We start from the raw sequence: 16,000 nt of genomic DNA, 5'->3' as shown, positions 1-16,000 counted from the left end.
CCACGTCTCCTGATGTACTGGCCTGTCTCCTGGTAGCGCCTCCATGCTCTGGACACTACGCTGACAGACACAGCAAACCTTCTTGCCACAGCTCGCATTGATGTGCCATCCTGGATGAGCTGCACTACCTGAGCCACTTTGATTTCACAGAAGTGTGATTGACTTGGAGTTACATTGTGTTGTTTAAGTGTTCCTTTTATTTTTTTGAGCAGTGTATTTTTTTTTTACAAATCAATTATAAATGAAAAGTATTCAACCCCTTTGTTATGGCAAGCCTAAATAAGTTCAGGAGTAAGAATGTGCTTAAGTCACAGAATACAGTAGGTTGCATGGACTCACTATGTGCAATAATAGTGTTTAATACTGCAGTGGACTAAATCACGGTCACAGTGATTATTGGTAGTTTTAAACAAATCTACATTGAAACAAAGAATATACCTCACACACATGGTTATGGGCTTAAAACAAGTCACCTATACCGGGTCAGATATAGAGTTGATCTATTACATTTTGAGTTTGCATCCCAATATTACACTTTATATACATCACAGAAGACTGAAATATGACATAGAAACACTGTCTGTTTAAAAAAAAAATCTTTATTAGTAAAACTATGAATAATATTAATAATATTCCACCCATGAGGCCAAATAGGGTGCTTGGTCATTGACTGCAGAAAGGGCTACAATGATTTTTGAATGTCTACCTCATCTCTGTACCCCACACATACAATTATCTGTAAGGTCCCTTAGTCGAACAGGGAATTTCAAACAGCGCATGCACGCTGGCACGGTCGCCAAGTTGTACAGTGTTTCCTCCGGCACATTGGTCCTGCTGGCTTCCGGGTTAAGCGAGCAGTGTGTCAAGAAGCAGTGCGGCTTGGCAGGGTCATGTTTCGGAGGATGCATGGCTCTCCACATTAGCCTCTCCCGAGTCCGTACGGGAGTTGCAGCGATGGGACAAGACTGTAACTACCAATTGGGTATCATGAAAAAGGGGTAAAAACTTTATAAATAAAGCTAAGCACAGACTAAATCCTAGAGGAAAGCCTGGTTCAGTCTGCTTTCCAACAGACACTGGGAGACAAATTCACCTTTTGTCAGGTGTGCTCCTTCTCCGGCCTCTAGGTCACCAGGCTGCTCGTTATGTCTCACACTTACCACCGTCGTTACGCGCACCTGCGCATCGTCAGACTCATCTGGACTCCATCACTTCCCTATATATGTAACTCCCTTTGGTTCCTTCCCCAGGCGTCATTGTTTCTGTTTCATGTCTGTGTGCTGTTAATGTTTCTTGTTTTGTATTATGTTCCCTTTATTTTCTTAACACTCACTCCCTGCACTTGCTTCCCGACTCTCAGCGCACATTGTTACACCTTTCAGCAGGACAATAACCTAAAACACAAGGCCAAATAAATGCTAGAGTTGCTTACCAAGACAATATTGAATGTTCCTGAGTTTTGACTTAAATCTGCTTGACAGAGCTTGAAGAAATGTTAATTAACAAAAAATATTGTACAATCCAGGGGTGCAAAGCTCTGACTTACCAAGAAATACTCAAAGCTGTAATCACTGTCAAAGGGTATTCTAACATGTATTAACTCAGGGGTGTGAATACTTACACTACCGTTCAAAAGGTTGGGGTCACTTAGAAATGTCCTTGTTTTTGAAAGAAAAGCACTTTTTTTTGTCCATTAAAATAACATCCAATTGATCAGAAATACAGTGGAGGCATTGTTAATGTTGTAAATGACTATTGTAGCTGGAAACGGATGATTTTAATGGAATATCTACATAGGCGTACAGAGGCCCATTATCAGCAACCATCACTCCTGTGTTCCAATGGCACGTTGTGTTATCTAATCCAAGTTTATCATTTTAAAAGGCTAATTGATCATTAGAAAACCCGTTTGCAATTATGTTAGCACAAATGAAAACTGTTGTGCTGGTTAAAGAAGCTATAAAACTGGCCTTCTTTAGACTAGTTGAGTATCTGGAGCATCAGCATTTGTGGGTTTGATTACAGGCTCAAAATGGCCAGAAACAAATAACTTCCTTCTGAAACTCGTCAGTCTATTCTTGTTCTGAGAAATGAAGGCTATTCCATGCGAGAAATTGCCAAGAAACTGAAGATCTCGTACAACGCTGTGTACTACTTCCTTCACAGAACAGCGCAAACTGGCTCTAACCAGAATAGAAAGAGGAGTGGGAGGCCCCGGTGCACAACTGAGCAAGAGAACAAGTACATTAGAGTGTCTAGTTTGAGAAACAGACGCCTCACAAGTCCTCAACTGGCAGCTTCATTAAATAGTACTCGCAAAACACCAGTCTCAACGTCAACAGTGAAGAGGTGACTCCGGGATGCTGGCCTTCTAGGCAGAGTTCCTCTGTCCAGTGTCTGTGTTCTTTTGCCCATCTTAATCTTTTCTTTTTATTGGCCAGTCTGAGATATGGCTTTTTCTTTGCAACTCTGCCTAGAAGGCCAGGAATTTTCATTAGGAATTTTCTATTACGGTATCTTTACTTTTACAGAATTATGACAATTGGATACCTTTTCCACCACTGGTTAGAGGTAATAATACAGACAACAACAATAACACATAATCTTCAAACAGGCCGACTGTTCTCCTCTTTCTTCAAGGCTTCACTATTCGACCCGTTTGATCTGCATGTGGTCTTCTCCATTTCTCAAAAGCCCCCTTCATTCCTTGAATGTGGAACGAATCTGTCAATAACCAATAATAAACTGCCCTTTTTGATTTAGGTTCCCTACACCCAGTGGTGGAAAAAGTAGCAGTTGTCAGACTTAAGTAAAAGTATAGATACCTTAATAGAAAGTTCCTCAATTAAAAGTGAAAGTCACCCAGTAAAATATGACTTGAGTAAAAGTCTAAAAGTATTTGGTTCTGAATATACTTAAGTATCAAAAGTAAATGTAATTGCTAAAATATACTTAAACATCAAAAGTCAAAGCATAAGTATAAATCATTTCAAATTCAATATATTATGCAAAACAGGTGGCACCATTATCTTGTTTTGAAAATGTACAGATAGCCAGAGGCGAATGACCACGTATTCTCTTGATAAGTGCGTGAATTGGACAATTTTCCTGTTCTGCTAAGCATTCAAAATGTAACGAGTACTTTTGTGTGTCAGGGAAAATTAATGGAGAAAAAAGTACATTATTTTCTTTAGGAATGTAGTGAAGTAAAAGTTGTCAAAAATATAAATAGTAAAGTAAAGTACAGATACCCCAAAAACCTACTTAAGTAGTACTTTAAAGAATTTGTACTTAAGTACTTTACACCACTGCCTACACTCTAGAAATAGCCTAAATATGACATACACTAACTATGCTATTCTGGGGTGCCCAGGTAGCCTAGCCGTTAAGAGTGTGGGGCCAATAAATTAATGGTCTCTGGTTTGAATCCTGAGTCAGCAAGATGGAAAAATCTGGTCTTCTGCCCTTGAGCAAGGCAGTTAAACAACAACTGCGCAGATGACGTTGAATAAGGCAGCCCCTTGCACCTCTCTGATTCAGAGGGGTTGGGTAAAATGCGGAAGACACATTTCGGTTGAATGCGTTCAGTTGTGCAACTGACTAGGTATCCTCCTTTCCTTATTCAGTTATATACTGGGGAAATCCTTACTTTTAGGTGTTTTCTCCTTCAAGGAGTGTTTACCGTAGCACCACTGTCTTGATTTCGGGGTTTTGACAGCTCACAACAGAACAGGGGCAGAAAAAGGAAGATTTCCTTAGAATGGGAACCCTTGTTTCAGTTCTGCATCTGTATTTTCTAAGGAAGGACTGCTTCTAAAATGGGGATGTGAGGATGTGTCAGATGCGAAGCTATGGAACAGATCGTTCTGTTTTGGTTCTGTGATGGTAAGAGAAGGCAGGGAGGAAGGCCCTACTGCCAAGCGGAAAGCAGCTCTCCACGATCAACTCAACCATGAAGGGTTTAACTTGACTGGGACTGAGAAAGAAGCTTGAAAGCCTCAATCCCTGATGTCTGCCTGACAGTAAAAAACATTGAAGAAATCCCCATCTCTGTCAGGAGAGCTTGTCTCAGTAGGAGATGGAAGTCTAAGCCATTTAAACTGACAACTATTTCAGTAATGGGATTAAAAAGATCTAACTAACTGGTTGGATTAGTTTAGAAAAATGTGTTATTTATTTTTGTGTAGCATAACATTTTATCAACTCTACACATAAACCTAATCCAATTATGAATTAATTTGCCCCTCTGCCCACTAAATGGCAGAAAGGTAGGCCTCACTTGAATCCTGCCCTACATTTAAGGTGCTTTTGAGTGACATCAGAAGAAAAGTTGAGGCTAGAAACACAAAAGGTTTTGTAGATGAAACAGGGTGAAACTAAGGGGGACTTTTTGATCTAGTAGAAGAGTATAAAAGGTATATTTAGGAAAGAAAAGAGAACAGGGTAAACTTCAGCTGGAAATGAGATCTTGTGAACTCAGTTACACGTATTTGAGTCGGCATTATGTCAGTGGGTTTGTTTGTTAGTCCTAAATGTCAAGTTTCCATCCCCCACATCTGTGGATGAAACTGTTCCTCCAGACTATGTACACAAACACTGACTGAACAGAGCCCCTAACACAGCCCCACTGTGGTTACTGGTGAATAGGTGGAGGGTAAAAAAATAGTGCACTATGCACATCTGCTTGTCCCTACCTTCAGCCTCAGTCTAAACCAACAAAAACAGAAAATGTAGCGACATCGGTCTCGTCTCTGCAGCTCCGAAACCCTTTTACTTAATGTGGTCTGTCGAGGGAAAGTCGAAGCAACCTCAGACAAGGTCTCCCATGCGTCGATAGAAGCTGTGAAACCTTAAAGTGCAGTCAGTTTAGCAAAGCTAAACCCACACACACACACACACACACACACACACATACACACACATATATATATATATATATATATAACAAGCACAGTTAAGTACAGGCCTTTAGCAGACCATGGACCACATACTGTAGACAGAGAGACGTTGTGGAATATAAACCATTTCTATCTCCATCAACTCCCACATATTTACCCAACATGTTGACACACAAACATTTGTTGACTCATGTCTGACAGGTTTTGTGGGTGTGTGGTGTTGAAGGAACTGATGTTTGAAACTGGATAGGATTTCCGTGTACCTTTTCAGCCCTCTGACTAACTGGGAATTTACAAATTCAACGTTTTCATTCTTAAACACGTCCTTCTCAAGTTTTTAAGAAATCCCAAATGTGTGTGGCATGTCATTGTAAAACCACTATAACCCACTGGACATAGGTGTAAGTTATGGCAATTGTAATTGCTTTGATTATATTTGCATTAAAGAATAAAGTACAGATGAAAGAAACCATGGAAACCATTACAATTGATCCACTGATTGGTACCAGGTGGCAAAAACAACAAATGCCAAACAGCAAGCGCCAGCGGTGACAGCTTCGCGCCTGAAGACAGCTTCGACACCGGATATTTGTAAACAGTAGCCAAGTCATATGGATGAACAACTTTAGTCATTTGAATTCATACTTTATTACCACGTAGGGCCTAGGCTATAATTATGCAACCACCTCCCACAAAGTTGACGTAACGATGTGGCCACTCTATGACGCGTGTTGTTGATACGAAGCTGTGCCATAGCGGCGCTAGAGAGTGGGTTGCATTAAATGACATTGTTGTTCGATGTGGAGGCAGGCAGCATACATATATGTTGGATAGTAGGTTGTAAATAGCCTAATGGATATAACGCGCTTGTGGGCACATTATTTAGCGTCCAACCATCGCTCATTCTGAAATATCTGACGACCGATGAACGAGGACTCGTCGGCGGCATCGATATCCACCTGACAGCGGTTACAACACAGATGATAAACAACAAAGACCGAACCGAAGTGTCGCTCTCAGATCCATCCCTACAGAAATCTGTCAGATTCGGTTGTTTTAATGCGAAACCCGCTTTATTGTGCCACCTAGTAATTGAGTTCCACTGAATGTATTGCACACCATTTATTGCATATTTGGCGTACACGGCTGGAATCCAATCACCTCGCACGCGGCCGTGCATGGAAGTTTGGAGAGAGTATTTTATTTTTGCGTGCTTTTGGCGAATAAATAGGGCCTTTATGCTGTCATAGTTATACTTACATTGCAACCAAGTTGTCCTTGTCCAATTGTACGTGTTATTCGGTGGACTGGCATCGAGCCTCAGCCACTGGACAGACCGAACCAGCATTCCAGTTCATTTGACAGGCACCGCCTGAATCAGCTGGATTTGATGTGCTTTTAGAATCAACTGGACGAAGATGTGGGTGCACCCTGAAGAGGTGTTGCAGGCGGGTGCGTTGTGGATAACCGAGCGAGCAAATCCCTATTTCATCCTCCAGAAACGCAAGGGCCACGGGGACGGCAGAGGAGGACTAGCGGGTGAGATACATATAACTGTCTCTGCTCTGCGTCTCTCTCTGTCTCTAAATCATGGATTATTTTAGCCAAGCATAGCTCAACTCCACGAATGTTCTATCGTCGAGTTCAGATATACTTGGCTAGGATTATTTAACGCTATTACAGCTGTGATGCAAGCAGTGCCAAACCAAATTATTGTCCCCTGGCCGGGTCTCTCGCTTGGTTTGGGAGATTATTCATGCCTCACAGATGTTTAGTGATGGAGAGAAGATTGCATGCGTAGTGAGGGATAGGGGTCAGGTCACTCAGGTATCAAAGGGGTGACAATGGTATGAGGGGATGTAGACCTGTATGAATGAATAGACACGTGACCCAAATAGCCCCTACTACTATATTTTATTTATTTAACTAGGCATGTCAGTTAATAACTAATTCTTATTTTACAATGATTGCCTACCCCTGCCAAACCCTCCCCTAACCCGGATGACACTGGGCCAATTGTGCGCCGCCCTATGGGACTCCCGATCACGGTCGGTTGTGATACAGCCCGGGATCGAACCAGGGTCTGTAGTAACGCCGCTAGCATTGAGATGCAGTGCCTTAGGCCGCTGTGCCACTCGGGAGCTACTATAACTAGACAAATGCAGGTGTGATTTTTATCTGAGTGAGGTTTTAGGCTCAGAATAGTCATAGGGCCATTGTTGTACACTTATGGACCACCCCCATAGAACTACATACAATGGAGCTAGTGGGCATTCAGCAGCTAATGTACCCTATTGATCAGCATCCCAAGATCTGGGCTATTTATGTAGGCCTTGTACTTTAGGTGATCCTGGAAAATTGTAATATTGTTGCAAAGAGTAAGCCTTCTATATACCATTTAAACCATTAACAAAACAAGGAAAGAAATGCATAGATTTGGTAAATAGATAATCATTGACTGTGCTTGGTTCACTCCAATTGTAATCTCATGAGGCTACTAGCTAGCTAACATAAGGCTGGACACATCTCCCCTGACAGGGAAGACAAATTCCAGCACTTGGGACTGTTAAAAGGCTCCAATAAATGGAAATGAACCTGTGATTGATTAGAGCCCAGCACGCTCGGGGAATGTTAAAATGGCTGGCGACGTGTCATTCTCCGTACTGAATTTTGAATGCCACCGAGACAACCCATACACAAGGAGACACGCAGAGCAAAGGCACACTCTTTCTTCCCGGCAGGAGTAGTACATGCTGAATCATCTCTCCCTCTCCTTTCTCTACTCCTCTCCTCTATTCCTCTTCTACATCACTCACTCCATCCAAATTAGTCCACAGTCACTAGGAGGACTGCTACATCAGGGAGGAGCAATACTTTTAAGGACCATAGGTGGTGGCGACTGTCTGCATCTGAAATGGTGCACTATTTCCTATGTAGTACACTACTTTTGACCAGGGCTCATGGGGATCTGGTCAAAGGTAGTGCATTATGTAGGGTGCCATCCCATTCAGGCTGACCTGGATTCAGTCTGTCTGTTTAATTCATCGCAACTCTGAGAATCCAAAAAGATGAAAACGGGTTACGAATGATGCTACCTTGTTTAATATATATATTTTTTTTAAGTCAGTCAGGTTCATTATAGGTACAGTAGATTCAGTCCAAGTCTTTGACTGAGCCATAGAGATGACTCTGCATGGATATATCTATAGCCCTCTCTATACAGTATCTATGTAGCCCTGCTTTGACTAGACTGGCCGTCGCAGTCATGGTGGGTCAAAGAGAGTTGAACTGTGTGCTGCTGTCCTCAGTGCCAGTCAGTCACTCCCTCTTCAGTGTCAGCCAGCCAGTAATGAATATGACAAAGGGAGCCAAAATGGCCTGCAAGTATCTCACTTCATTGGTCAGCAACAAGACATTTCACTGACATTTTACTGAAGGACGGAGCCTTTATTTTTCCCGCATGCCAGCGACTGAAAACCCCCGAACCAACACTCTGCCTCTCCCTATTGTCTCGGGGCAGCGACACAAAGCGTGCGGTGGCGATATGTGATGATGTCATTGTTATGTGAATACTGAGCGGACCGTTTGGTGTGCCAGTTGGCCTGCTGAGGAGAGGAGAGAGCCCGGGCACAATGACTGGCACTGCCCAGTGAACACCCCCTTTCAGCTGGCAGAGAAAGCCAAGCGAGCACCTGGTCCTCCTGGGGCATATGGAAGGGCACCAGGGCCAACACTTTTTGATTTATAGCCATATTTATGAGGCTACTTGATATGAGGTAAAGTCAACATTATCATTTTTTTTAAATTTAATTGATTTATAGAGACTGAGAAACAGAAAAAATAGTACAGTTTCATTATAGATGACTAGTTCCCCTAAAATCAATCTTGCATGTGATTTGAAAAATGTCAAGCTTCAATTGTGAAATGTTGACTGATAATTTGGTAGGTGCTTATATTTGTTTTATTTCCCACTTGTACAATTGTGTATTAATACGCATGTGAATTGGAAATGTTTGTTTTTGCATATCCCCACTCTCCTTGAGACCCTTGGAGAGTGGTGTCTCTGCCAGGGTCTGCCATGATCTACAGCGACGCTGGAGCAATTTGGGTTAAGTGCTTTGCTCAAGGGCACATGGGCAGATTTTTCACCTTGTCGGTTCGGGAGTTAGAACTAGCGACCTTTCGGGTACTGGTCCAATGCTCTAACCGCTAGGCTACCTTCCACCCCAAATGGTGGATTGTAGCTTATTCACCATATGATACTTTCAATGCAAAAATGACACTATCCAAGGGACAATAAGCTAACCTATATTACCTAACATTTCACAATGGAGTGACATTTTGGAGTCGGTATGACCTGAAACTCTACTAGGCCTACATGTGTTGGGTGACTAACATCACGTACACATGATGAGATCGCCCTCAATAGACACTTGGACTAGACTTCTAACCATCGACCTCTTTAACCATCGACCATAACCCACACAATCATCTGCTGCTTTACGTCACCTATCTATCTTATCTGGTGACCTCTGACCTGGGGGTACACATTGAGGCTTGGGAAAGAAAAGGAATAACACTACAGCTGTGTTACAGGGGGTTAGGTTAGAGAAACATGACTTAAAATAACATGTATGGTGTTACTTCGTATCAGGTTCTTGTTATTTGAAACAGTATTGATTCTCAGCCAGTGGGGTGATAAGGCGCTGTGTCAGTACTTGGGAGAATATAGACCAGTGTTTCCGCTGTAGTCATTTTGCTGTGGCGCTGCTCCACAGCAAAATCATTACCGCCACGTCCCCAAAAAATATGGAACATGCTAGAACAGTCCACATTTACTTTTCCTCTGCAAACAAACAAGTCATGAATAGAAAAATCAGGTAACCCCATTAGTAGAATAGTTTATTTTATAGTCGGCTTGTTTTTGTGTGTTCTATGCAAGATAAATATTATTCTCATGGCACATTCAAGTTACAAGTGCCATAAGGAGGGAAACATGCATTCTGACAAGCAGTCGATACGTGCATATTTCTCAACTCCTAAATATGCACGAACTGCACCAGGCAGCTTTTAGTGCATTGGGGAGATTTGGGATAAATGTAACACTGGTCAATTGTAGGATAACTTTGAGGTAAAACACCACCCTACCTCAAGTACAGGCAGGGGGTGTGTTACCCCGGGTGACTAGTTAGCCTAACAGGTAGCTTAGCTCTACATTATATTCACTGTGTTTATGCATAATAACTAGTTAAAATAATTGGCTAATGATTAGCCCAATAGGGTAACTGCAGACAGGTAGTCTCATGCTTCAGCCTATTTATTTGTTCTTCTCTACATCAGTTGGGCTACAGGTGATGTTCATTGCTAATAGCATACCTGATAATATGGACCATGCATAGACTATATGCATTGTCCAATATGTTCAAATATTTTTTTCAAAATAATTTTACAAATGTGTTATTGTGCTCATTTCCAGAGGTGGAAATTATATTTTAGATGGTGTCAGCATAATTGTATTTTTGTTCATTTTTGGAGTAGAAAGTCATTTTTTAATAAGTCACCAGTACTGAGCTTCTCAGTCCTCTGTACTGTATGTAGACTTGGGCTCATTTCTTTCCATCCTCCCCACAACAAAGGAAGCATTTCTCATCATTGGAGCTTAGTTTCTGTACATCTTTGTTTTTTTTGTTGGTCGTGTGTGTGTTAGTTACGTGGGGGGGTGTTGAAAGTACAATCACATGTATAGGAACATATAGTCACAGACAATTGTGTGGTTTCCCAAAGTTCATGTTATGGATTAAAGGGTCAACACTAGGCTATGGGTCTGCCTTCTCTTCACCATATACTGAACACCACAGTACCTCACGTTAACTCTTGTTATTATAGCATGGTGTAGGATCATGTGTTCAGAGGGGGAAAGAGGGGAAAGTAGCCCTCTGATCAAAACAAATAATCTTGTCACGATGATGTAGGGCTAATTTATTCTTCATAAAATACCATGCGTACTAATCCATTGCTGTTGATATCTAACTGTGTAGATGATTTGGAGTGAGCGGTTTGAACTGTAGGTTGCATGCAGTCGTAGAAGTCACAGGATGTTGTGGGTGTCATCCTTCAGTGGGTCTCACTCGTCAGTGGTCTCTTTTGTTGTGCTTGACACCTGTGCTTCCCGTGTTAACCCCTAACACACATCCCCGCAACACCGCCGGGTTCAGGTCATGACCTGCCTGTCCAACTGAGAGGTGCTTCACAGGTATTTGTTCAGTGTTCTGCAACTCCATGTCTTGAGGTAACCCCCATGGTTGCACATTTGTTCCAGCACAAGCACACTCAATGCAACTAGTCAACTCATATTTCAATGTGGTGTTAGTGCTGGGCTAGACCAAAAATGTGCAACCCTGGGGGTGCAGAACTGGACTTAACACTGTTCAACAGAAACAACCGGTTGAAGTTTGAAACTGAAAATGTCCTTTTTGTGCCCACAACATGTTTGTCAGAAAGGCCCAGATCCTGTATCCTTGCATTAGCCAGCCCCAAGAAACAACAACAGCTTCGGTGTCTGTGCTAACCCTTTGAAATGGAGGCTAACACACAAACCTTTCGCATATCGGCCAAGCTATTCTGTTCTCTCCCATCGAGTTTATTTTCTGTTTCCCTGTGATTTCGTACTGTAGCTCTGTTTTTGTTCTGCGTTGTCATTGCAGTTAACACTTAAAACAAATAAATATTATAACTGTACAGTAACCTTATCAATGGTGACTAATGTGAAGATACAGTTGAAAGTTTGTCTGTTGGGTTTTGTTCACGGTGAGAGCAGCTACAGGTATAGGCCTAGTTCAGATGGGAAATCTCAAGCCCTGACACCTGTCAGAACCGACGGCCATATTGTTTACGACCATCCAGTGTGAAACCTGAATTGCCCTTACTGCCTCTTAAAGGCCCACTCTGATATTTACAGCCATTTTTTATCATATTCAATTGTTAATGATAGATAATTAATATATTTGCCTTTAATCATTATTTAAGCACTTCTTATTGAATTCGTCCTAACCTTTTATTGCACCCTGCATAGGATTAAAAGAGAGAACAGGAGAGAGGAGAATAGAGGGAGGGAGTGAGAGGGAAAGAGAAATGGAGCCCCAGAGATGTAATTGTATTCAGATGTCTTCATTAGAACAGCTAGTGGAGATGAGTGGTGTCCCAGAAGTCCTCCAGCAGACATTATGAATGGAGGGAAGAATATCATCCAGACTGGCTGTTTTGGTTTCTCTTGCTCCATTTCTGCATGTCTGTCTCTCTCCCTGTCTGTCTCTGTCCCCCCCCTCTCTCCGCATATCGCTCTTTTCATCTATCTCGGTCTGTGTGACTCATAGAATTGTATGCGTCTGATGCGCCATTGGCAAAAAGCTGTCGTGGCAATGGTAAAATTCCCAACCGTGAATAAAGTTTCGGGGCGACTGTGGAATATGGCAGTCAAAAAGCTTCTTTCTATCAAAGGTTGAGTTTGTTGGAAAAGGAGTGTCATTTCCACTCAAACTTTGATGACAACATGTTAGTGTAGACCCCAAGGCATAAAAAAACGAGACTTATCACTATTCACAACAAAAGCCTTTCAGCAAGACGAGCGTGTTCATCACTTCAGATGTTTTTCCTTCACTCTATTTTTTTAGGAATTGTGGTACCAGTTTCTTCTGATTTTATGATCTTGTGGTTTACAATAGACAGTAGCTAGACACTAGTCATGTATTTTTACTGTGTCCGAGATAAGAAGCATTAGGGTAATAAAACAACTCTTTAAAAGAGATGGGAGTTATTGGCTTCTTTCAGCTGTCATGAGTCCATAATCTGTCCATCTATCTCTCCACTTCCCTTGTACATTAGATTATAGGGGATTCATCCCTTGTTCATTAGATTATAGGGGATTCATTCTTTTTATTCCAGGTGACTTTACTCTCACCTTTTTCTCTCCACATTGATCTGGGCCATCTGCCCATCCACCCCACTTCTCCATACAAGAACATTGATACCAGATTCACACATTAGTGCCAACCTGAACCGTACTGTGCTGGCTGGGATATTTTTTTCACTTTCTTTTCCAGCACAGTTCCAGCAACTAGGGTGGATGTGTAACCAGGCCAGCCCAGACCCCATCCACTAAATGTCTCGAGTAGGAGTGCTGATCTAAGATCAGGTCCCCACCTGTCCATATAAACGTATCTAATTACGATCTAAAAGGCGAAACCGATCTGAGTTCAGCACTCCTACTCTGAGATGCTTTGTAGATACGGGCACAGCCCTGGTTTGTGTGGCTCGGTTTGGTCCTATAATATAAATTGGGCATGGAGCAGTCGGGACAGGAAAGCCACAGCTGCCCGTCAGCCATAAATACCCCGTCCTCCTCCCTCTATTTCATAAGTGATCTTATAGCCGGAGGGCTCCATCAAGGGCCTTTCGAGGAGAGCATAAGTGGTCTAACAAGGGTTAATGTACCAGAACGGTCTTCTGTCTCACATGGTGTAGGGGGGGTGCTTTGTTTCGTGTCCGAAATGGGCTAAAACAGAAACTCTCTTGTCGGGTTTTGCTTTGAAGTCATTTTTTAGGGGGAGGATTCATGACTTGTTTGTATTTGCTATTAAGTTCTTGGCTCTCTTACAGGTTTTATTTTCCATCAAGACAATCAATGCATTATCTATTCAATGTCCAAACAATGTTGTATACACTCTCATGATATTCCCACAGTGTCTCCCTCCCTAACCCACGGTATTCCCTGCTCCTCCCACCGCAGGTCTGTTGGTGGGAACACTGGACGTGGTGCTGGACTCCAGTGCTCGAGTGGCCCCCTACAGAATCCTTTACCAGACACCTGACTCCCTAATCTACTGGATCATTGCGCATGGTGTGTACTGTGTCTGTGTATAGTTCTCTCTCGCTCTTTCTTTCTCTGCCCTCTCCCCCTCACACACAAGGCCCTCTCTTCCTGCACCATGTTCTCACTTCCTGCTAATGCCAAGCATGACGTCATGGCCCACTGCTCTTAAAGGGCTAGACTGGGGGGAAACGGATACCAGGAATGGGAATCGATGGTGATTCGCTCAAAATATGAGGGGCTATCATGCTTTTTTTAGTTAATTAGCTAGCATGGTAAATCTTACATTACATCTGCAGACTTCATCCGTTAACACTCTCTCTTTGCGTGTTAAAGGGTTAACCACACTAATGTCCTATATGGAAAAGCAAAAAGTTTAACTCAGGGCTGTAAATGTAAGATACTGACACGATCTCAACCGAATGGGCTATCTCATCACACCTCTTTTGGCTAACTACACTGGTTTGTGACATCACAGAAACCCCAATCTTGATCTGCCTCTTTCCTTGAGCAGTTATATCACACAAATAATCTATTACTCTGGAGGAGCCATAATGCAATCACACGGACCCAACGTGACAAGCGGACGGATCATTGTGGAAGTAAGAGGCTGCAGAAGTGTCCCGTCATCAGAGAACTATACTCCCCAGACGTAATGAACAATGGCTCTGTTTTTAAATGAACGTCGAGAGACACACTGCAACGGTTTTGACTGTGACTCTTGAGTTTAGTTTTAGTTAGGGGGTCACGGGTGCCAGGTAGGTCATGCCTACCGGTAATGTTTTGATTTCTCCTTTTTGTTTGTGAGTCAGTCTCATCTGTCAGACATATAGTCTAGACCTATACAAAGGGCTGATGACAAAGTCGGTATTAGAATGTAAACTTTTCCTAAGTCCTTATAACATTGATAGAAATAACTTTGTTATTTTGCATTGTATTACCCAAAATGAAATGATCACGGAAATAATAAGATCAAAACGCAAATTGCATCACAACAATTTGACTTCTAGTCACAAAATAATAATACTAATAATAAAACACACACAGCATCCATGATACAGTAGAAAGGTCTGTAGCTCATCTGTCTTTATGGGGGGAAGACAGAGGTGGTGGATCCAACACAACAGAGACCTTTCCTCTGTTGTGTTGGAGGACTTTGAATAGTGTGTGACTACGCGTATGTGTATTTGCCTTAGTGAGTGCTCCCATATGGAAAAAGGAGTAGGGGAAAGAAACAGGAGAGAAGACCCTCTCTGAAATGGAAGCCCAGAAAAGACTCCCGAGGGCTGGCCTTGAAATGGCAACCCCTCCCCTCCCTATCCGCCCATCCTCCAGCACAGAGGGAGAGTGGAGCAGTCTGTCTGCCAGACATCATCACTAGCTAAGACATGAGCAGCAGTGGGCTACTTACAGGGGAGATGGATGACGGATGAGGCCTCTAACGATAGTGGACACTGCACTGAGGTTTCTGTGCTAGCAGGCTCTGCCTTGACTGGCTCTCAGATTTCACTAGTGCTAAGTAGCTGCTAACAAGTAGCCACAGTAGCACCAATAGGGATTTGCCTGCCAATACTATTCAAAATTCTCCCTGAATTTAAGGTGTGCTGTATTGCAGGGCAGTATTAGTTCACCTTTTTAAGTAGGATCATAACATATCTGAAGCTAATTAGCCAATAGCGCTCTAGCAATGAGCTCATCGCCATATTTGTGGTAGTAAATCTAGGCCGAGCAGACGGGATGGGCCAAGTAATGTCAGTGGCTGGGCTGTCTAGATTTAATCAAACTTTATTTATATAGCATATTTCTTAGAGGATGCATTTTAAAGTGCTTAACAAATAAAATAAAAGGTGAGAAAGATAAAATAACTAAGACAATAAAAAATGTAAGAACTTAAAATAGGTAAATAACAGTACACATGAGACTAATGCATTAAAATACATGTGATTTATATATGGGAATATGATTAAAAAGAACCCTAAGTTAAAGCATGTCTAGATGCTGTTCTAAAGGCCAGGACCATAGTGGCTGAAGGCAGCCTCACCAAATGTTGTGGTTCTGAGTGACCTTTGGAACAGCTAATAGGCCAGTGATAGAGGATCTGTGGGACAACCCGGCACATATGCTTCTAAGATATCAGACATGTATTCAGGTGAAAACCCACGTAGTGCTTTAAAAATCAATAAAGCAATTTTAAAATCTACTCTAAAACTAACAGGCAACCAATGCAGTGACTTTA

At 42.3% G+C, this 16,000-nt stretch overlaps 1 protein-coding gene across 1 annotated transcript in view; it reads left to right on the top strand.

The window, feature by feature from the left end:
• The first annotated feature begins 5,624 nt into the window (after positions 1-5,624).
• Positions 5,625-16,000, top strand: part of LOC106610250 (TBC1 domain family member 9) — a 28,282-nt gene continuing 17,906 nt past the window's right edge. The window contains exons 1-2 of the mRNA XM_045716539.2: positions 5,625-6,437; positions 13,684-13,794. Of these exons, the coding sequence (XP_045572495.2) occupies positions 6,317-6,437; positions 13,684-13,794 (232 nt within the window). The 5' untranslated portion in view covers positions 5,625-6,316. The remainder of the gene's footprint in view (positions 6,438-13,683; positions 13,795-16,000) is intronic.

This window comes from Salmo salar, chromosome 04, assembly GCF_965601325.2.
Source record: "Salmo salar chromosome 04, fSalSal1, whole genome shotgun sequence".
Lineage (NCBI taxonomy): Eukaryota > Metazoa > Chordata > Actinopteri > Salmoniformes > Salmonidae > Salmo > Salmo salar.
This window is presented reverse-complemented; position numbering and strand designations above follow the sequence as displayed.